The following is a 23,113-nucleotide window of genomic DNA, read 5'->3' on the forward strand; positions in this document are numbered from 1 at the left end:
TCAATGCCCTTAGCGTTTGGGAAGGTCATGCTAGACCTCATCAAACACCCTTTTGGTCTTGTGTCCTGCTTACATGAACACTGAGAAGCTGAAGAACTTCTTGCTGAAGTTCTGCTGCACTTGCATCAACAGGCAGTGCTCACCAGTCCTCCATCAAGGAAACTGAGGGATTGCTCTAACAAAGTTCCCTTCTAGTTTAAATAAAATAAAACTAATAAATAATAATAATAATAATAATAATGTGGACACCTCGGGAGGAATCTGAGATTAGCATAAGCAGGTAGTGGTATTTCTCCTGTTTTCCTAGCCCAGTTTTTCACTAGCTTCCAAAGCTAGTGGCAGCATATATGATATGCAAGGCTTTCACAGGTTTTCTACACAGTTGTCCTGTCACTTTTTGTACCATAGTCAAAGTTTAGTATCTTCAGTGCACAGTGGTGAGGAATTCCACAACTCAGTAGCATGCTTTATGAAGAAGTTCCTGGTTCTGATACACCCAGAAGGCACTAGTTCCACTTGGAGGTTCTTTTCAGTCGAAAGAATCTGCAAATAAATGGTCTCTATTCACCTCAGCATCACTCAGAATTGTATCTGAGTGATGCTGAGGTGAATAGATAAATATCTATTCTATCATATATCTATCATATCTATTCTATCATTCTATTGTCATATTCATATCTATGATATGCCCATCGCAGAGCACAATTAGTCATTCCTTACATGTAAACTGTTGCATCCCATCACCTCTGCTGTTCTCTGAGCACTTTTCAGTTGTTTACAGAGCATAGATGATACGCTTGCATAGAGAGGGCAATGAACCAGAACTGCAATTCATGTTCAAGTTACAGCTACACTATATGATTGAACAACATCTCAGTTTTGTTCTCTCTTTTCCATTTGGTATGCTTAAAACTCCACCAGTGGTTCTGACATCTTCACTCTTGTAGACAAATATGGTCTTTATTATTTCAGTCTTTCTCCTTGGTAGGAATGTGTGTCCAGAAATGTTTTAGGTGTTCATCCTTAAAGCTGGCACTTTGTCCAAGGCCTGTAAGACTCCAAGGACCTGCAGAACTACTGCTACCCTCTGTGAGCCATAGCATTCCATCCTGCTCTGGCCTGTTGCCCAAAGGCCTTGCTTTCTCCATGCCAGGCTGCTCTCTGGCTGTGGGCACTCCCCAGGCATTGACAGCTCCTGAATCCCAATTTTGCTTACCATTTTTATATAGTTGCTCCTCATGAACTCTTTGATTTTCTCTTCAGAATCCCTTCCCCTAAGCAGCTCTGTCTTTTGCTGCTTCAAGCAGGATTAAATTCTGCTTGGTCAGAGTTTGCTGAGCGAGATGCAGGTTTCCCTCAGCTCCCAGGAGGCAGGTATTTATCCTAAGGAGAGGATTTTTCAGACTACTCTTTGCAGAGGAAGTCTCGTACCAGCTGCCTGCAAGCCTGAACAGCATTACAGCATGGCTGCCCCTTGCCTGCTGCCTGTACCACGCATGGTTAGGGAGCAGGGTGCAGGCCCAGGGACACCATGTCAGAGCCTAAGGAATGCATCCTAGTGGTGGCTTAGGGCTGTCAGACTCAGCTGCATAGAATGATGGGGGGGAGATCAGCACCTGAGCTAGCCCCTTGCCACTGTTTTCTCTTTCTCTTGACAGAGCAGTGGTGACGATATTGCTCCCAGAGGTGGAACAAAGGGAGCCAAAGGTGGAACAAAGAATAATGTCCTGAAAACCCACCTGAAGGCACTTCTCTTTGGAAAAGAATTAAACAAGTCACTCCATCCGTCAGCTCACTGGCTGACTGGGCAGATGCTGAGGAGGCCTTGCAACTTCCAGCAGCAGGCTCCTCACCTTGTGATGTTTGTCCCTCAGCTTTGCTGTACGGACAAGCTCTGGATGCTGTGTGCAGCTTTGGTCACTGTCTCCTAGCACACTAAGTGGTAAACCTGAACCTTCAGCATCCCCAAGCAGACCAGCTCCTTCATTCTGGTCCAGAATTTGCCTTCTCATAGTTTTCCCCAGGACGGATCCTACCTCCCCTCCATCATGTCTCCACAGCCTTTAGCACCAGATGCCTGTTTCTGCTTCCCAGTTCACTCTCTCCTTCCATCCTCCTCTGTTTGGTCCCCAAAGCATGAAGGCTTGTCTTCTGTGGTAATCTCTTCCACAGAATCACAGAACCATAGAAAATCCCAAGTTTGAAGGGATCCACAAGGATCACTGAGCCCAAATTCTGGCTCCACACAGCACCACCCAAACCTCAAACCCTATGTCTGAGAGTGGTGTTCAAACACTCCTTGAACTCTGACAGCTTGGGGCCATGCCCATTGCCCTGGGCAGTTTGTTCCAGGGCCCCACTGCCCTCTGCTCCCAGTGCAGCTCCATGCCATTCCCTTGGACCACGTTGTTGTCACCAGAGAGAACTCATCCTCAAGCTTTTCCTGGCTGGAACAGCACTGTCTCTCTGTTTCGCAGCCCACCTTTTCACAGACCTTTGCCTGTCTGAAATCACCATCCATTTGCCTTCCCTTAGCCATCCTTGTGGACTTCTGTTTTTGTCTGCTTAGACATGCACAGTAAAGACAGACATTTTTTCTCTGTTCCCTCCATTCCTGCAATCCTTGCCCAAATGAAACTGGCTGCATGCACGTCCCCCAGCATTCCTTGGGCCCACAGATTCTTCTGTATCTCTTCTGTTTGTTGTTTTTCGTTTTTGTTTTTAACTTGGTCTCTTCCTTTCCTGGATGTATTTTTTCTCAAATACGGCACTAGAGAGCCATTTCCTAAGAGTCTTCTTTGCCCTCTGCTAACGTGCATGACAAGATGCAGGGCTTTCAGAGTTGACAGGAAGATCAAAGGGCAGGGGCATGATCTCAAGGATGGATAAAAAGGGCTAAGTATAGAGAAGGTGCAGCTCAGGTTCAGATCTTCACCTGAATCTTTAAATCCCTTTGAGGGAACAATCTAAATGATGTTGGGAATTGTTCTCAGCCTCAGGACAAGGAGCCACAGATGAGCAGTAATAATAGCCCTAGTTTCACCTTGCACCTCCACCCATCACATTCCACTGAAATTTGTTCCGAGCAAGTGATGAAGTCCCCACTGCAGCACTGCTGTATCCTCAGAGGACCATGGCAGGTGTGCAGAAGAACAGCTTGTCATGTAAATTTAGGGCAGGAAATGGGGGAACTGAATCTGTGAAGATGAAGAGAACATGGAATGGAGCTTGGAGCCTGGCCAAGGCACAGTACTGCCCTGAGCAGGACCTTAGGGATGCACATTTCTTACAGATCTGCAGATAAGCTCACGGAAGCTGACAAGATTGGTGTTAAATGGAAAGGTTTCCAAATGATGCAATCCCAGTGCTTTCTGGAAGTAATGGCTCTTTCAGATCAATGCTAAGCAGTAGAGGAAACCAAATTGTTATGCTCCTCTGAGAAATCATTTTTACCACTGTCACCCTTGTGTTACAACAGAGCAGGAGAGGACCCATGACACCAGCACTGCTCCATAGTGCCGTGCCTCTAGTGAGCCACACACACCTGGAGAGCACTGCAATGCAAACAGCCTGTGCTCAGTCAGACCACCTCAGCCCCTCTTCTGCTTTCTGTGTTGGTCACGCTCATCCAGTTGAGAGTTTTTAGACTTGGAAAGCAGCTTTCCTCTCTCTGCTCTCTTTCACTGCGCTTTCCCCTTCTGCCTTTTCTGGTGAGCTGGCTGGAGCCCCCTGCTGCATTACTTTTGTTGGTGGACTGCCAGACTCATTCTGAGCCCCTGGGCACCTTCCCTGCCTTTTGCTGCCAAACCGTGACTTGTCAGGGCAGTAGCCATGTACCTTGCACCATGTCAGGGCAGCATTCCATCCTACACTCCCAGGCACAGTCCTGCTGAGCCACCTGCACCACGTGCTTGTGGGAATGGGGTGAGCAACAGGTGGGAGAAAAGGGAATTGGACCCTCAAATTTTCTCACCTCAGGGTGAACTGCCCTGCACTGGGCAGGGAGTGGTCTCTGTGGTATGCTGAATGAGGGTTGCAAATTGAAAGGGGAAAGATGCTGGAGGGAAGGTTAAATATTAATAGGTAGCATCCCTGGGTCTCCACATAATCCCCTGGCTGGCCTTGCATGCTCGCCCTGGTGACCCTGGGCTCCTTGCAGAGCCGGATACAGAGATGATCCCCCCTTCTTTGATGGAGATCAAAAGCCAGGGTAAAATTACCCTGCTCTGTTCCTCTCTTTCTGTGGGCTGCTCTCCATCAAAAAAAAAAAAACTGACTGCAAAGAAGTGTGCAGGAACACACCAGTAGCATAGAGTTGCACAGGGTGGTGGGCACCAGCTCCCTCAGGGGAGGCACTGCCCTCCTGCACCAGTCTGGAAGCCAGTGGGATTTAGCTCTCATGGTGAGAACAAGTGACCTCATCCCTGTTCAGAGACCCTCATCGCTGTAAAGGCACCTCAGCACCATCGCCAACTTCTCCACCGTCTCTTCCCTCCCTCTTCCTCAGATACCTGCACACAAGATCAGCACCTGTGCAAAGATCCCAGTGCACGCCACAGCATCAGACCAAGAAACCCAGCGTCCCAAGTGTCAGCTTCACCGCAGTGACATATGGAGCAACAAAGCAGCATCCTTACCAGGATCTGTAGTGTAGGCTGGGTCGCTTTCCCTAGCTGGGAGTCTCACAGCCTGCCTCCCAGCTGAGGATGGCTTCCCTCCAGCCAGAAGGTCCTCGTCCCCTCGTGGTGCCCAATCGGTCCTGTCGTCCACCCTCGCTCCTTCTCAGCTCCTCAACCTCTCCCAGGACTGATCTCCCCATGGGGAGCTGGAAGGCTGTGGACGGGAGGGGCCGGGGGAGGGCTGATTCCAGGAGCAGCGTCAGGCAAATTAAATCAGACACCAGAGACTTGGGGAAATCGGATTGGGATGTAATGCAAAGCAGGTGGATGGGGAGGGGTAAAAAGAGAGAGTAGCACACTCCTCCTGAAGGGAAAGCAACCACTGCGGGCACATTTGAATCCATGTTTATGTGAGCCACGAACTAATAAAGTGAAGATTAGCCAGAACAGGCTAGGATTATAAACCACTGGGGCAGGGCTCATGTACCTCACGTCCACAGAAATTTCCCATTTTTGCAGATACAGAGTGCCACTTGTGCCCTGTGCACGCCAGGAAGAGGAAATTGTGTCAGTCACAGCAGTCCTGCCTAGGCAAGACCCACAGTGGTGTAGGGTAGGGGTCCCAGCCTCTCTGGGCAGCAAACTCCAGCTCTGCGTGGGGAAAACAGAACTGGGCGCAGAGGCCAGGAGCAGCAAAAGATTTGGTGGTGTGCCTTTTGGCAGCCACTTTAGTGGGATGCTGCGAGGGGATTATCTTGGCCTCAATCTTTTTTAATCTCTCCCGCAGCTTTGGCCCAAGCCTGAGATAAATACCTTTTAACGGATCTCATCTGACGTCAGGAAGCCATCAGTCTAATCACCCAAGCCACCTTTGGGTAGAACAAGCCAGAGCTGTGGACACTGGCCCCACACCCCACCAAAAAGGGTCTCATCAAGCAGGAGACATCCAGCGATCCCATGTAAATCACTGGGAAGAACCTGTGGATGCAAGGACCTTGTCGATCTCCTTTTAAGGGTAGGGAATTTGAAATGCACACATCAAATTTTCTTTTTCCCATGATCCTGGGAAGATCAGGAGACAAAAAGGGTTGTTGATGAATGATTCCCAGGTTTGCATATTAAGGAAGTGGCAGGATTCAGAAGGGGGAAGGTCTTCCCTGCTTCAGTCCAGCTCCTTCAGCACTGTAGGACTGAGGCTAACACAACATGTTCCACTAGGCAAGAGGCCTTGAGCCAAACAGCAGGGAGGGGAGCGCTCATGCACCTCCTACCAAACTGGCCCCAACTGTTCAGACTTATTTCCTTCCATACCACATTTGTGGTCTCTATGCAGCTCACACCAAGGCCTGTTTCATAGGCCTTGAAGTTTCACGCTTCCCAAGAAAATGCTCACTGCTCTTTTTCACGCTCCATATCCACCTCATTCAGTTCCTGCTTGGCTACAATATAATCCCATCTCTGGACACTAATCCCCTGGGCAATGACAGCAGATTGTCTCTATATCAGCATGGAAAATTATAAACAAAATATTTGCCTTCACAGACAATTTGGTGCATGAATTAAAACAAAACAAAACACCTCACTTCAGGGAAATGTGGGTGTACAGTGTTTTTTCTTTAAAAGACCTCCCATGTTTTCCAGGGGTAAGCCATAGCAGAGCTTTCTTACCCTATTACAAGTAGATGGCATCTGGACAAATACTTTGTTTTCTTTCATTAAGGGCTCAATCTCCTTCCATCATTTGTTAATTAAATTTCCATCAGCAACCAAGCTGCATGTGTCCCTCCTCGTGTACAGACTCAAGCTCCCACTACGTTTGTCCAGCACTTTCCTTTTATTCCATATATTCACAGTGTCTCATCTTCCCTTGTGCATGCCAGTCTTGAGGTTTTCAAGGTTTGCAGGCGCCAAGGAAATCCAGAGGCTTCTCCTTTGAATTCCTGAATATGAGACAGCCCTTGCTCATCAAAGTCTCCAGGCTTCCCCTAGCACTCTTGGCTTTGGCCCCAGAGGACCAAGAAGCTTGTTCTGAGAGGAATCTGGCAAGGGGGCCTTCCTACTTCTGAGTGACACAAACATATTGTCAGGGCACTGAAGAAAGATCCCGGTGTACCTAGCTTTAGTACTCTGTTCCTGCTACCATTTTTCAGCTGCTGGGCAGTCACAGAGAAGAAAACTGTATTCCCTCCCCATCACTATGGCTCTAGCATGCTAATACACTGCTCCAGGCCTCTGTGGTCCCACTACTCCCAAGACCTGTGAACCCACTGTGTGTGCCAGTCCTGCCCAGGGCCCCATGTACTTAGAACTCATCCCTGGCTCGCAGCTCCTTGGGGTGCTGCATCCTTTCTGAGACAGACTTGTGCCTCTGGCTCGTGGGCCTGGCTCCACCACTGGGAACAAGAGCCTCTGGGGAGGATCTGCTGCTGTGATCAGCCCCATGATATCCATCTCCATCGGGCTGGTTCTCTTCCGCAGCTCTCTGCTCCATTAGCTCTTCTGCCTTCACCCGCTCCTGCAGCCGTAGAGAAAAATGATATGAGACTCTCCCTGCTAGGATCTCAGACCTGCTCACAGGGCCTGGAGAGACACATATGGTCTTTGCCACATCCATCCAACCCTGCCAGAATCCATTCTCTCTTGCAAGACTCATCAGAGGCTCACTTCCTCCAGTGACTTCCTCCACCGGGTATCTTGTCAGAGAACAACCACGAACTGCTGCCCCATAAGGGAACTCAAAAGTGATTCTTCAGAGGATCTGATATAGTTTGGAGGTATTTGTGTATGTTTCTCCAGCATGGCTCTTTACCTGCTCAGCATGCTCTGCAGAGTGCGTGTACCAGAGAGCAATGGCACAGCGCCTGCCTTGGCTCACTGCCTGCACGCCATGGGGATTCTCCTTGCCAGAGCTGAAGGCTACCAGTCTCCCACACTTAGGATGCACCTTAGCCTGCCAGGAGAGAGAAGACACAATGAAACCAGCAGCCCCTTGCTCTGGGGCTCACTGTCCTTCTACAGATATAGTGCTGCCTACAGACGGTAAGAGCCTGAAACATCTCTACTAGAAAGGAGTTAACCTCTTCTCTGTTTGAGATTTGCCTCAATTTGCCTTTAGCTGCCCCTATTTGAATTTGCTACAGCACTAGTGCTGCCTCCCACCTGGTCTAAATTTCATGCTCAGTGCTTTGTCCTTCATTTGGTCAGTCCCAGACCTACCGTGACAGTCACAGTGTCCATTTCAGTGAAAAAAAGGCTCCCACCGCGGAAGTCATCATTGAGGTAGAGAATGCCACTGTGGACCAAAAAAAAAAGAGGACATATGGATGAGGAAGCTCATTCAGCCTTAGCACTTCCCCAGACTAATTGTCATAGGAGAATGCAGCACCTAATTAATGCCAGAGGTTCAATTATCGTGAGAAACCATTTGGGAGTGTTAAATACAGCAATGCTTAGCTCAGGGGAGTCCTGAGCTGCAAGCCACAGGAGGCCAGGGGAGTACTCCATGGAGTTAGATCCACACACTCATCCTGGCTTTTGTTTTTTTTCTTAAATACTCTGCAGCATGCATCTATGGCACCATTGTGACAATGCCGTGGGCTAAGCACACCTTAGACCTGACCTGGTGTGACCTCGTTTGTGTTTTAGTATCATGAACAATCCAAAGCCTGGAAGAGGGGATTAATCAACAAAAAGTGCCAGGTGCTGAGAACCAAGGAATAAAGTGTAACACAGGAATGGTCAAAAAGAGGCATGGTGCATGTGGAAAAGAAAATTAAAACAAGAAGTTTCTTTACTCATACAAGACAAAAAGAGAAGCAGTGAGGTGACTGAAGTGCAGGCAAGACCACAGCCAACTAAATGGGTTGTTTAGTTTGAGGAAAAGGAGGCTGAGGGGAGCCCTTATTGCTCTCTTCCAGTATCCGAAAGGTGCCGACAGCGAGAGCGGGGTTGGTCTCTTCTCACTGGTGACAGGATGAGGGGAAATGGCCTCAAGTTGTGCCAGAGTAAGCTTAAGTTGGATGTTAGGAAACACTTCTTCACAGAAAGGGCTGTTTTGGCTGTCTTAAGCACAGGAATAGGCTCCCCAGGGAGGTGGTTGAGTCACCATCCCTGAAAAATGTGTTTAAAAACAGCTTGGATGTGGTGCTCAGGGACATGATTTAGCAGAGGGTTGTTAGAGTTAGGGTAGTATGGTTGTGGTTGGACTTGATGACCTTTAAGGTCTTTTTCCAACCTGAGTGACTGTATGAAAAAAAGAACCACAAACTCTGTGAGTTATCCCTCATATTCAGTTAAACCAAAGAGAGAATGCCAAAGGAACAAAAGGGGCTCATTATTGAGACTAGTTGCATGAAATAGATATCAACATTGTTGCTGCTGAAGCAAAATATTAAATACATAATTTCAATTACATGTTTACCAGCCCCAGAGCCCATAAAGATCTTCTCCCATAGAGTATTAAAGACTCAAATCAGGCCTGTAACACAGGACTAGAGAAAAGCTCTGATGGTTTCCCTGTGTACAAAGGGACAGGAGGATTGGCTGAGGCATCAGTAGGCCATCAGCTCAACTTCAGAAGTCTGCAGGGCTTTCAAATCCATTTCCGAGGAGACAGATAACTGAAGGACACAACATGGAAAACAGTTTCTTTACATGGGTATACTAAAAGCAGTTAGTTAATCACATAATCTCTGACAAAACAGTTAATGTCTCAAGGAAAGAAGATAACATGCTCAACTTTGTCAGTTTAGACTCTGCTAAAAACTTACCAGAGCAGTGCCACTAGAGAAATTACTAATTGACACAGAGAAGGTGAAGAAGAGCATGTGAACAGCACACACTGAATAGCACACAGGCGGCATGGAGAGGTCTACTGTTCACCTGGACGAGGATTACTGGAACTCTGGGACCCCTTGGCCCAATTCTGTTTAATATTTAATTAATGAGTATAGTACAGATACACAGAAGAAATCCAAGAAGTTTTTGAATGGTGTTTCTTAGACGGTCTGGAGCATAGGATCCTCTTTCAAAAGGACACTAGAAGAGCATGGCCCTTACTGAGCTGCTTGGTCTACCACATTTCATTCTGCAAGAGGGCAGAATACTCCTAGAAACAGCTGAGTAGCATAGATCCAGGAAGGATATTTTAATATACATTGGCATACAAGTCAGAGAACTCTACTATTCAGGGAGGAATAAGGTGACAGGACAAACTTTCCTGCAAAGGAAATAGAGAACAGTTAGAAGACAGAGCCTTGTAACTGTACTATCTGACTACACCAAGTTAACATCCATGGAAGAATGGAAATAGAATTAAAGACACCAAATGGATCCCATTTGGTCCCACATCCCTACTATAGGCTGTTCAAAGCAAATTTCTGCTCTGGGTTCAGCTACCACTCAAAGAAAAGGCATATAAAATTTTTTGGTACCCAGGGATGAGATGGTGAATAGGGAAAAAAAAAACAAAAACATAGTGAACTGTTCACATTTGGCTGTAACGTGCAAGGCTTGTCACCACCTTGAAAATCTATTTGTTTCTTTCACAGAAGAGTAACTGCTGCAGTCGGAAAGATTAGCGCAGTGGAAAGGCGATACAGGAGTGGAATGGCAAAAGGGGCAACAGGAAAGGAATGCTCACCCGTCTCCAAGGACCTAGGCTCATGGGGAAAAACTCCACAAGGGAGGGATCTTCAACCAGAAACTGTCCCCCAGGGGCAGCCAGCTCTTAAATGAGGTCTAAGAGAGGTGCAGCCAGGCTCCACCCCTTCTGGTCACACAGGTAAATTGCCTTCACCTGCCCTCCCAGGGCTGAGCCAGTCCTTTCTCCAGGTGCTCAATCAGTGGTTCAGGCCGTGACTCAACAGTTCCCATACAGTAACAAAATCTGCTGCTATCTGGAACAATCTCTCACATGCAGTGGAAAATCCCAACTCAAAGTACTCAAAGTGAACCCTCAGAGAGAACAGTGGGAGAACAGTCACTAAAGTACACTGACAGCTCAAACGAAAGAAATTCAAAGAGCCTGGTTCTCCCTGTCCTGTAATGTGTGGAAGTGGGAGAGTAAGATTGAGGAAGACAGAATAAAATTCAAAGAAACATCTTTTTCTAAGTGCTAGCAGTAAGCTGTAGCATTATGAGAGACGAAAGACAGCTAAATATCATGGTTCTAGATCTATCAGCCTCTCAGTCTCATTGTGCGCTCTGCCAATGCTGAATGCAGGGAGGGAAGAAAGACCTCTTCCCAGCCTAGGGAAGGTGTACAACACCTCACTCTGAATGCACTCATGCAGCCTTCAGCCTCATGCTACAGCCCTCATTTGAGCCAACAACCCATTGGCTGGTATTTATATAAGTTGAGCTCATACTTTCTTGGGGCTGGGGAGACATTTTGATCTCCACAAGCTCTAATGCAGGTCCCTTTCTCTTACCTGTAGTCCCTGTAGACATAGGCAGGTGGCTCTTTCCAGCACTCTTTCCCGTCAGGATCCAACAGACAGTTATCAGCATGGACAGGATGACTGAGATCCATGCGACCTTCCTGCTCTTCTGAAAAGGAAAGTTGCAAAAAAGAAAACAAGAGCATTTAAAATTTCGAGAAAGAGCAGAGAGTGAGGGATTCATGAGAGTAAAAGGGAAGAGAGTCTCCTGAAAGCACGTGGCTGGGACTAAGAAAAAGGCTCTTTAGGAGAGGAGACTAACAGGGTGAAGGATTCTTTACCTTCTACTGCTGTGCGGCACACAAGGTGTGTGAATGAGAAATGCAGCTTCTTTCCAGGAGTGAAATAGGATTCTATGATTTTCCGTGATTTCTCACTGGCCTGCAGAAGCAATTTGGCATCTCTCCAGTCCACGTCCCCACTCTGGGCTAGCTGCAAGTGAAAAACAAGCCTGTTAGAATACTCATAGAGATACTCTAAGAAACGATACGTGTACAGAATCTGTACACAGATCTGTGTAAATTACTGTGCTCACGCATGTAAGAAAATAACATTTTCTCATATAAATGTCAGGTATGCATGTGTGCAGTGCAGTGATTCTTTCCTTCTCCTTAGTGTGTGAAGCACATCTGGAATGCAGCATCATTTTGTGTCCCAGGATAGGAGAGACACTAGCAAACTGGAGTGAGCCCTCAGTAAAATGTCCTAGAACAGATGGAGATCTGGAACACATGACTTAGAAGAGGCTGAAGAGCTAGGTTTCTTCAACCTGGAGAAGAGAAAGCCAAGGGAGGATCCAACTGCAGTCTCCTATCGCCTGAAAGGCAGTTAAGGAGAAGATGGAGCCAGTTACTTCTTAGAGGAACACAGTGAAAAGACAAGAGGCAATGGGTTTATGTTGCAGCAAGAGAAATTTTGGCTAGATATAAGGAAAAACAACTTGTCCTTGAGATCTGCACAGCACTGAAAAAGGCACCAGAGAGGATGGGCAATTTCAAACCTTGGATATGTTCACCACTTACATTCACAAAGCCTTGAGGAGTTTCATCCAGCTTTGAAGTTAGCCATGCTGTGAGCAGAGGGGAAAAGCAGAGATTCCCAGAGGCTCCTTCCACCTTAAATTACACCACTATTCTAAGCTACGCTGCCCTGTAAGACTACTGCACTCAGGCAAGTAGCAATCCCAAAATGCTGCCCCACAAGAGGGAAGGTGCTTATAGAGCCCTCCAAATACAATGTATCTAACTATAAACGTGGAGGGTCAGGGGAAGCTGTTCACGCTCTTGCAAGAAAGAAAAGCCACCCACAACCCTGACCAGAGTGCTCTTCAGAGAGAAAAGCATGCCTTATGGACAAGAAGATGGCAGACTCACAGTGCCACTCACCTGCATGGCCTTCAGAATGGTTAACCCTTCAAATCTCTCATGTGGGGTGTGAGGGGACCGTCTCGCTCGATAGCCATCTCCTGTTCCTCTTGCTGCCTGGAACAAAATGATGCAGAGGACATGCACTAGGTTGCCTTCTCTCCTCCACAGCAGCATTACAATACTGCCTGCTGAGGAGGAAGTGATACATACAGAGTTCCTATAAGACCCAGGCATTACCTCTGTCAGCCGGAGCAAGTCCTTACACTCAGACTCCGTCAAGACTCTGTCAAACACAACCCTCTGGGTTCCATTCATCTGTTGGGAATCCATGGTGACTGTGACACCCTCAAAAGGCAAAGAACCTGTAGGAGAAGTAAGTACAGATAGAGATAAGCAAGTTTTGGATAAGAAGCCCCGAGACACAAACCCCCATCCTGGATAAGAAAGTAAACAGACACTATACATTCTCTACATTCAGCTCCCCAGAAGCACCCTTTCCTTGCAGATCTGGGCCACATGCATCCCTCACAAGCTTCAAAGAATCCAGAGCATCAGCTGGGGAGCTGGCCTTCAGCAAGTGCTTCTGGAGGCAGCAGAAACTTGGGGCTTGCTGGGAGAGCAGCAGAAAGCTGGGGACAGTTGAATATATGGTGTACCCCAAGAGCAGAACAGGCCCAGCCTCTCCTGGGGCAAGGCATCTTACCCCAGAAGCATCTCCAGTGCATCTTCCTACTGTTTCCAGTTCCAAAGAGAAGCAATGGGTATTGGTCAGTGACATGATCTTTTGATCTTTGATCTTCTCCCCCCCCATCTCCTCTCTCCTCTGGATGGTAAAGAATGCCAATGCACTCAGGCGCTCAAAATGATCTGCTCCCCCTCATGATACAGCAAGAGAACCACTTAGGGTCACTTCAACCAAAGTTACCAGAACAGAGCCCTGCAAGAGTATAGGGCCAGAAAGAATACAGAACTTTGCCCTGCAGTCTACAGCATTCAGCCACAAGCCACTGGATTGGTGTTATTCAGGGAAAGGCTTGCCAAAGCTGAATTGTCTGTTTCCAGTTTCCATTCCCTCTGCCTTCTTTTGGTCCCTCTAAGAAAAGTGTTGTTTGAAGCTGAGCTGGCGGAGTTGAGCCACGTTTTGTGTAGCCACTCCTGCCTATCCATACCAGCTGTGCTGAACAGGGATCTACATGTCCACAGGGTTGTCATACAACCAGGCAGCACTGACCTCAGCTTCTCCAGCCACAGTGCTCTTTAAGTTCCCATCCCAGAGAGGTACGCAGCGAGATTTTGCAAGAGTACACATGCATCACAGATGGAGAAAAGAAACAGTGAGAGGACTTGCTGAGCCATTCGAGTCAGTCTGCATATATGTTAGCATTCAAATGTCTGAGGATGGAAGAAAAGACAGCATTTAGCCTAGCTGACTGCAACCAAATATTTCTACAAGCTTTTCTACTCACCTCTCTTTCCTCTCTCTTCCATATCAAGAGTTTCCTGCTTTTGCTTCTCCTGATCCTCTCTCGGGAGCAAGGGAAAAAACACAGATCAGGGCTGTCAGTACATAGAGGTATGTCTGCCCTTTTCTGTGATCAGCATTTGACTTCTTATTCCTGTTTTACCCATTCCTCAGTATGACAGTATTATTATCCCCTGCTTTCAACACTTCTACTTCAGTCCTTGTCAATTCATCCAACCTTACCTATATTTTTGCTTTAGGTTTTCAGGAATCAGCTCATCTGGAGTCCAAAGATCCTGTAGAAAAAAATGCAGATGTTTCACCATAAAGCAAACTTCTCCCATAGTAAATCAGGACAAACATCCCGTTCCTGATCCCCCTTCTCCACAGCCAGACCAATGGCTCCGGCCTTGATTGGAGGACAATAATGTTGGGTTAATGCATATGCTATCTACAGCAATTTCCAGCTACTCTTCATTTCAGAAGCAGCAGAAAGGCCTTAGAAGATCCACCTCACAAGTATGTGGGGGGTCCTGCTCATCAGCATCTGATCCTCTCTAATTCAGGTGCTACTGAAGCAAGTTCTAGCAGCTGTCTTGGTGAAATCAAGGCAGGAAATTTAAGATGATACCATTACTTACAGGGTCATTAAAAGTTCCTCCTAGATGTTCCATGGCATAGTAAATCAATTTCTTCTCCATCAGAGATCTCTGCACATAACGACGAATATTCTATGGAAGCAAAGAGGCTGTCAAACAACCACTTCAGAACAGGCAAACCTATCACTGTCCATGCAGAAATCTTCTCCAACACACAGTTCTGTGCCACGAGAACCCATTCTGTCCCAGAAGAACCCTGTCTGGTACAGATTATAAGCAAACTCCCACTTTCTTCAGTCCTGAGCTTGGAACACATCTGCTATAGAACATGTTTCCCTGTGTTTCCTGGATCTGTGACCCTGTTGTGCAGGACAGGGGAGAGACCAGAAAGTACAGACCTGGGGTTGTAACTACCTCTCTCGCTGTGACAGCTGTATCTTCTCCAAGTTCTGAGTGGTACTGTTTCATTTTCTCCAATACTGGCTCATCCGTGGGATAGAAGAGCAGGTAGGAAGCAGCACATTCAGCAGCCAGTGCCTGGTTCCCAACTTGGGCAGGGACAAAACAGAACAAACAGGTATATCTGAAAGACTTGGTGTTAGCAGCAGATGTGTGCCTGCCAGCAGCAGCTGATCCTGGTCAGAATCTGGCAGTAGGAGGAATGACACTGAGTACATATCAATCCCTGCCCAACTGTGCCTCTACCAGTGGGCAGAAAATATACGGAACGCACTGCACAAAGAATGGGCTCGCTTCCTATATTTAGTGGAAGTTCATTTAGGGAAGACAGGAGGGAGTGGACGTGTCCAGGAGCTGAAGGACAAGTGGCAGATTGACCAATGTCATGATACCAGTTCAGCTAGGGCAGGCAGGGCTGACTTAGAAGGAGCATCACTGTTGACTTGAGATACATGCACATGCTCTAGGTAAGACGTAGAGGTCTGATCTGGGGCCATGTATTGAAAATGAAAGTGTAAAATGTACAGCTTGGACTGCTGGAGCGAGGACTTGAAATGGAGAGGGGTATAGGAAAGATTTGTCCACACACAGTGGAAACAGCCACATTACTGAAGCTGCACAAGGAGACTGAAGTAAAGCATGAGATCTTTCCCAAGGAAGCAAGCAAAGAGAGGTTCTGGGCAGAACAGGGTAGATGGGGACAGAAGGAGAGCAGAGGTAGAGCTCAGGTGTTCTCCCTGTGAACTGCCCACCACGCTCAGAAGTGGAAAGTTAAGGGGTGCCACGGCATCACCCACTGGTTTGTAGCTCTGCTCACCTTGATCATATGCAAACTGCAGTAAATCGAGATGAGACGGTATGAAATCTTCTATGGCAGAAATCCACCCTGGCTTTGTGGCAATTTCAAGGACGCACTGCTGCCTGCACTTCAACACCTGAATATAATGGGCTGCAAGAAAGAGAGGCATGAAAGCCAGCAGCTCCGACAGCCAGACAGGAGTGCTGGAAGATGAGGCATGTCCACTGTAAGAAGAATGGCTTTCTTACCCATCCCTTTGAGCCTCTAACACTACCTGCAATGGCTTCATACAGGCCAGGCTGCAAATCCTCCTCCTCCTCCACCTCTTCATCCTCCAGTGGCCCTTCACACAGAGCACGACACTCTTCAAGTGCTGACAGTGCCTCTCTTAGTGACTCCTCCAGTCTGTCCACAGCCTGCAGATACTCATCTGCATTGTAATGCTGCATACCGGCCTCATATGCTTCCTGCAGAAGACAGATCCAGGCTCCTCGTTAGTGCGGGTGACACCAAAGGACTCCCTGAGACTGAGTCACTCTCAGGATGGTGCTGACACCTAGGGGCCCGCCTGGATCACGAACAGCCCACCATACAGTGACAGCCCTTCCTCAGGATGGGGACAAATGTACTTCTCCAAAGCCCCACAGCTTACAGAAATTGTCACCACAAAACGCCTGTGTCATAACTGCAGTAGTGTGCCATCACTGAAGCACATACATCTCATCTGAAGCCACAGACCTCGTGTGGGAACAGATCAGGGCTGCACGCCGCTCCCTACAATGTGGTATGAGCTGGTTCTCACTCGGACCCTCACCCAGTGTGGTGCAGCCTCCAGGTCTCGGAAATTGTCTGACTTCACCCCTGACATGCGCCGGTATTTCTCTATGTCCTCACGCATCTGGAGGTGTTGGGGATTGGCGACAAAGAACGTGTGAGCAGCAGAGACTGCCTGGTCCAGTTTCTTCAGCTGCAGAGAAAAAAAGGCTGCATACATCCCTCCTGCTTCTGTCCGGGCCCACCCCTCAGCACAGCTGCTCCCACAGCTAACCTCCGTGACCGTGGCACCAGGCTGTCACCCAGGTTCGCCCACACGGGGAGGTGCCCCGCGCTGCCCTCCCACGGCAGCGTGCACGGGGTGCTGGAGATCTCCAGCCCGCTCTCCGAGCCCGGCTGCTGCACCCCCTATTCTCTCCCCGGGGCTGCCGCCCCCCGGCCCCGAGGGCAGGCCCACCTGGAAGAAGGCCACCTGGAGGTAGTTGTAGGGCTCCCTCCGCTCGAAGTCCCGCTGGATGACAAGGCTGGCGCGGTGCGCGGAGGGCGCGGCGCCCAGCCGGCTCCCCAAGCAGTGCTGCAGGCAGTCGGCGCGCTGCAGCACCCGGTCGAAGAGGGCAGCTTCCCAGGGCCCGGCGGCCGGCGGCTCGCCGAGGAAGGCGGCCTCTCGGAGGCAGGCATCCCGGCAGGCGAGGCGGGCCGCCCGCAGCCCCGCGTAGCTGTGCAGGGCGCGCTGCAGCAGCTCGGCCGCCCGCCCCCAGTCCCGGGCGAAGTACGCCCGCACGCCGTCGGCGTACAGCAGGTCGTAGGGCACCAGGCGGCCCGCGGCCGAGGACGTGGCGGCGGGGAGGAAGAAGAGGAGGCAGACGAGCGAGGCCATGGCCGAGCCGCCGAGCGGGAGGAGGAGCGGGAGGCGGCGGGGGTCTGCGGGCGGGTGGAGGCACTGGCGGCCCTGGCTGGACACACCCAGGGGGCCGGGCGGTGAGCGGGCTCCGGCGCTGCGGGAGGGGTAAAGGGGCACGGGGCCGTGCGGGGTCCGCGCCGCTCGTCTCGGGCCCCGGGAGCGGTGCTGCAGACCTGCCCGCTCTTCACGGCCGCTTGGACCAACCCCGGGCTGGGCCTTTGCAGCCAGCTGAGCCCTGACGCGGCCTGCTGCGGTTCTGTGTCCGGGTCGCCACCGGCTAACCTAACCCTTCCTTCAGGCCGTGGGACCTCGGCCCTCTGACAGAAAGGCACTGAGGAGGTCACGGCTTGTTTATCAGAACCGCTGCAGGACACACATCGACATGTTACGTTTCAGAAGCTTCCATCATGTGGCAGAGTACTTGGCTGATGAAGGACAACATACCTGCCATGGTCTCTCTGATGCAGCCATCCGTTTCACTTGTGGCTGCAGCTACAAACAGCACGAAGAAGGAGAAGTCTCATCTCCAATATACCACCACACTTCTATTTCAAGAGTTTTGTGCAGAGCAGGAGCTTGATTTAGCACTCACTGTTCCCGGCTTTGGTAGCGTGGAAGCCTGGAGCCCTGCAAGTAGAGGCTCTGGCAGCTTTTCTGAGCTGGCTGCTGCCTGCCTGAGAAGTTTGGGCTACAATGTTTTGTGCAAAGTCATAAAGTTTGCACTGGAATCAGACTGCACCAGTGGAAACGATACTTTATGAGAGGGTCTTTCTGGAGAGGATTTAAGTTTTCAAAACAACACTGCTTCAGAAATCACCGAGGCCGTTCCTGTTTAGTTGTAGGCAGGCTAGGTCTACCTTGCAATGGAGAGGGAATCTTTTCAACCCCCTCTCCAAATGATGACTCTTCAGTATGGGTGCTGTACCCTCCCATGGGCTGCGGGGCATCTGCTGCTCCTAGATACACTAACAAGACAGGAAGCACGCCTCGTGCATTTGGCATTTTCCTTCCAGAAGCCAGTGAATCTTCATTAAACATCGGGCCAATCATTTTGTTTCTACGGAAACAAAATAATTACTAATATATTATTTTAAAAGCAGACACACGGTTGACACTCCAAATATAGAATTTTAATACCATTCCATGCTTGCCTCGTCTCTTAGGGCAGAGCGAATGCAAGGGTGGAGTTCACAAAGGGACAACAAGGCAGCGGTGGGTTTGTAACCTGAGGGCAGGCACAGGCTGTCCGTGTCCGTGGAGCTCCATTCTGCAGATCTGCCACACTTCTCTTACCATGGGGTGCCATGTTTCCTGCCTGCTGGCGAGAAAGATGAGAATGTCAATTAGTAATCGGGTCCTGGGACAAAGGGAAGGTTTGAAGTTTTATTTAAAAATCATGATGGCACTGAATGTTTCTGATGCTGTCTCTCATGATTTGGGATCCTGGAGGGCCTGTGCCTCGCAGGCCTCAGGGGTCCTTTCACGCGGTGCCTGCTCCTCATCCTGCATTTGCCAAGCCTCGCTGCCAGCCAGAGAGAAGCACCGTGGCCGGTCAGTGCTCTCTTCCTCTCTGCTGCCAAGCGAGAGGCGGCGATCGCGGAAAGCTGCAAGTGGGAGACGGGAGTGCCGTGGGCTGCAGACTGGGGAGGGCTGTGGCGTCTCATCGATGAACGTGGTGATCTCATCTCGGAAGAAGCAGGCACTGGAGCTGGATCCTCGGGGCACCAGCCCACCCTCCAAAAACTGCCGTAGGGATGTCAGCTCGTCTTCTGGGGGCTGCCGGCAGTGCTGGTAGTCATGCAGCTGAGGAGGCAAGAATCCAGGGCCTCCAGACTTGCGGAGGGTGGAAATGCGGATGTCATCAGATGAAGACCACTTGTGTAGGAAGGATGGAGCGGAGCGGTGGGCGGAGAAGATGTTAGTCTCATCATGTGACATCCTCCGTGAGATAGGGACCTGGGTGATGGAGAAGGAGGCAGGCGATGAAAGACTTGGAGAAAAGACAGGCAGAAGGGGAGTATTTGAGGCCTGCTGAGAGAAGAGTCTAACGGACACGAACATGGGAGACGGACAGAGAATGAGTAGGTTATGGGTCTGCACTACTAGCTTTCAGCTCACCTGCAGATAATGCACCTTGTCCTGGGGCAACAACATGTGGTGCATTGGTAGCAGCTTGATGTCCCGAGAATCCCGCTTCACAGCTGCAGCACCGTTGGCATCAAATCTTACTTTGCAGATCCTGCCATCCCCATAATCATCACACACACCATCTGTTGGCAAAGAGAGTATGGCAATCAGAAGATGAGCATTATCAGTGCACACAGATGTCATCCTAACACCTGACCTCTGCCACCCTACTTGCAGTCATCAGGACTGATATCTGAACAAGGACCTCTACCTTCTGCTTCCAGCAGAAAGGGCACAGAGACTGCCTCATTTCTTCTGTCTCACTTTGGAATCTTCCCCTGCCAGGACTTGGACCTGTGGATCAGCTGGTTGGCCTGAGGGCTGCTGTGTCTTTCACTACGGATTGACAGTTACACATCTACTGTGAAGGATGTTGCACAGATTTTCTGGGATGCTAGTGAGTGCTAATGCAGCATGTAAATGTCAGAGCCTTCTCCAGAATACATTTTCTCATTGTTGCTGCCTTCAGGCTCTAACACAAATCCCATACAGCCACCCATATCTCTCCCAGTGCCATTATGTCCTTTTCCCAGGGAAGGCAACTCTCTCCTCTATAGTCTTCTGGGAATGGGGTTACTGAAAAGATGTCTGAGGGGTAGTAAGGGGCTTACCATCATCTCCATCTTCCTCAGACATGATAGCCACACACTGCTCCCAGATGGTGCGGAGATCTGCTCGGTAGCGCTCGCAGGACCAGATGAAAGAGGGGAGCAGCAGAGTCTGCACCATGGAGCACCACAGCACAGCCAGAACCATCCAAGTGGGTGCCGTGTCATAGCGCAGGCTAAAAAAGCTCACAACCTTTGAGGGAGGAGAGAGAAACAAGACTGTGAAAAAGAGACATGCAGACAAAAGAAGGAAAACAGGAGTCACCTCTGTAGTAGGATATAATCTGTCATTACTAGGTTTGTCAAGTTAGTATGCACACGCCTTTGAAAAAAATGTTCCTGGAATGTTTCTGCAGGTTTGCTGGAGCATACCCTGAGCTGTGATCTCTCTAATATGAGACTTGGTGTTAGCATCCCTTCTTCCTTATGTTCATTAAGAGCTGGAGCTGAAGAGGCACAAACAAAGGACACAGCCACAGGAAAAAAAGCTGTGACTAAGCCTCTGTTTTCTTAATGGTTCCTTTTGAGAACTTCCTCCGCTCTCCAGTTTTGCAGAGAATAAACCAGCCAGTGAAAACCTGAATGCTGACTACAAACATACTAGCAGTAGGAAAAATAAACCTCTCCGCAACAGCTTTTAAAGCTGGTGCATCAGATTTCCAGAAACAAATTGGAATAAAAGCAATCTCATCCTTTTTACCAAGGTAGACTCTCCTGTACATTTGCAGAATAATTTCCTCTCCAGTCTCCTCTTCGACACTTAAAACTTTCACAGCGGTTTTAGCTGTGGTGCGGTGTATGTTCCCCAGGCTCAGGCTTGTCTTGAAAAAATGTTCCTGTGGAAGGGTGAGGGAACTACTGCAAGCTTTTTAAAATTGCCCCCCTGAATAATACAGATTCAGATGTGGCAACACTTTGGCTGGTGGGTGGAGAAAGGAGTTTCCTCTTTAAAATCTGAGAGAAATGGAAATCTGGTTTAACTACATATTGTGAAGAGAAAGAAAGAACCTGCTGCTTACCAAGATGGGCACCCCCGTGAGTGTGTCGTACAGGAAGACAATTGCACTGATGAGGTTGGTCATCTGCAAGGAGGTCTTGGCTGACTCGGAGCCATCCAGCGAGGACCTCCTTTTGCCTCGTACATCCTCCACCACAATGGCTGGCACATTGAAAGTGTTGTGTGCTGATGAGCAGGACGATGCTTCCTCTGGCCTCTGATGGCAGCATTGTCGTCGCCTTCTGTGTGCCCACAGGGTCTGGTAGAAGGTGATCCCCACGCACACCAAGCCCATGACAATTCCTCCGAGGAGCAGGAGGCTAAAGCAGACACCAAAGCCCAGACCTATCTTGCTGACAATGAACTGGCAGCCACGAGCGTAGTACCGCTCGCCGTTGTTGTGCCAGCCAATGGAGGGCAGGGTGGAGAGGATGAATGATACCATCCAGATCCCCATGACTGCATGCAGAGCCTGCTTCTTGGCATTGCTCAGCCGGTAGTTGACTGGCCACCTCACCATCCACATTCGGTGGTAGGAAAGGGAGGCCACTGTGAAGCAGGTGGCCAGTGCCAGGGTGTAGTATGTGGACACAAAGACCTTACAGATGCTCTCATTCCAGTCATAGTTGGAGGACTCACGCCGCAGCTGCACCACAGCGTACGTAGTGAGGGGCACTGCTGCCATGAGGATGTGAGTCCCAGCGAGGAAGCACAGGAGAAGCTCCAGGGGCTTGTGTTTCTGTTGCTTGGCCGTGATGCTGAGGATAATCCAAGAGTTGGCCAGCAGGGCTAACATCCCACATGCCAGCCACCACAGTGAATTGTTGTGCAAGGTGGACTCTGATTCAGAGTCCCCCATGCTGTCCTCCTGCTAGGCTGCACCTTGTTCCTGCCTCTGGGTTACTACAGGAGGATGAATGAGACTTCGCACAGGGGGAACCACGTCCCTCCTCATCTGCTGCTGTGCTGATGCAAGGTGTACGCACTCTGCAGGCACTCCTCAAGGCATTGTCACCAGGCACGAGGCAGAACAGCCTGCATCTCTGTCTTCCCTTTTCCTTTTGTTCGTTTAAATCACTTTCACTTGATCTCTTTCTCCTGTTTTTTTCAGTTGTTCTCTTTCCTTTTCTTTCTTCCACCTTCTTTCTTTCTCATGAAAGCTTGCCAGTGCTTCTTCCCTCAGTCTCTCATGCTCACTTCTTTTTTTCCTCCCCATCTATTTCATTCCTTTCCTCCACTCTTCCCCCAAAGAAAAGGCTCTCCTTACCTTGTGTGCTTCTCAGACACCTTCTGTCTGATGGACCACCTTCTCCAGGGACTGGTGAAGCCCTCAAACAAACAGGCTGCTCGGACTCCAAAGAGTTTTACAGCAGCAGGCACCTGTTGCCCAGTGTCCCACTGAGCAAGGGGCTAACAGAGAGTTTCAGAGAAGACAGGAAGCAGGACAAAGGTCCCACAGAAATGGTGAGAAGGGTGCATGCACAATGTGTAATCCCCTTCAGCAAATGGTTCACTCGTGGCCAGATGCCTGCTAAGTCAGTCAGAGAGCCATCAACAGGGAGTGAAGGGTGAGGAGGAGGATTCAGAGAGCTCTGTAAGCTGTGGCACTCTCACTGCAGTGTCTGTTTTGCTGCCCTCCTGTGCTCAGCGTGCTTTTCCAAGCTTCCCTGTGAATGCAGGGCAGAGCTGATGAACAATGAAGAGATGGCAGGGAGGGGGCAATCCTTTATAAAGGTTCCCTTGGAGATTCAGGGTATGAGGTTCACTGTAGAAGAGAGAAAAGAGAAAAAGTAATTTAAGATCATGCTATCTCCTCAAATCTCCCTTTCTCTCCTTGCTCACACTAACACATTGTCATGATTTGGCTTTGCAGAGCTCTCCCCCCTTGTCTTTCAGAGAAC

The 23,113-nt window shown here is 49.3% G+C and overlaps 2 protein-coding genes across 2 annotated transcripts; both read right to left on the minus strand.

Moving 5' to 3' along the window:
- Window positions 1-6,921: 6,921 nt before the first annotated feature.
- On the minus strand, window positions 6,922-17,396 carry P3H3 (prolyl 3-hydroxylase 3; the record flags this gene model as incomplete). Its single annotated transcript, XM_079549454.1, has 15 exons — window positions 6,922-7,134; window positions 7,429-7,569; window positions 7,836-7,911; window positions 11,051-11,168; window positions 11,341-11,491; window positions 12,445-12,540; window positions 12,664-12,788; window positions 13,893-13,951; window positions 14,132-14,184; window positions 14,530-14,619; window positions 14,902-15,035; window positions 15,764-15,895; window positions 16,020-16,212; window positions 16,560-16,712; window positions 16,977-17,396. 15 exons carry the CDS (start codon window positions 17,394-17,396, stop codon window positions 6,922-6,924), a joined length of 2,154 nt encoding a protein of 717 aa, XP_079405580.1.
- A 1,452-nt stretch (window positions 17,397-18,848) lies between these two features.
- GPR162 (G protein-coupled receptor 162) lies at window positions 18,849-22,071 on the minus strand (the record flags this gene model as incomplete). Its single annotated transcript, XM_079550233.1, has 4 exons — window positions 18,849-19,376; window positions 19,539-19,690; window positions 20,219-20,408; window positions 21,235-22,071. 4 exons carry the CDS (start codon window positions 22,069-22,071, stop codon window positions 18,849-18,851), a joined length of 1,707 nt encoding a protein of 568 aa, XP_079406359.1.
- Between the last annotated feature and the right edge of the window lie 1,042 nt (window positions 22,072-23,113).

Source organism: Tetrao urogallus (genome assembly GCF_951394365.1).
Source record: "Tetrao urogallus genome assembly, chromosome: 1".
In the NCBI taxonomy this organism is placed as follows: domain Eukaryota; kingdom Metazoa; phylum Chordata; class Aves; order Galliformes; family Phasianidae; genus Tetrao; species Tetrao urogallus.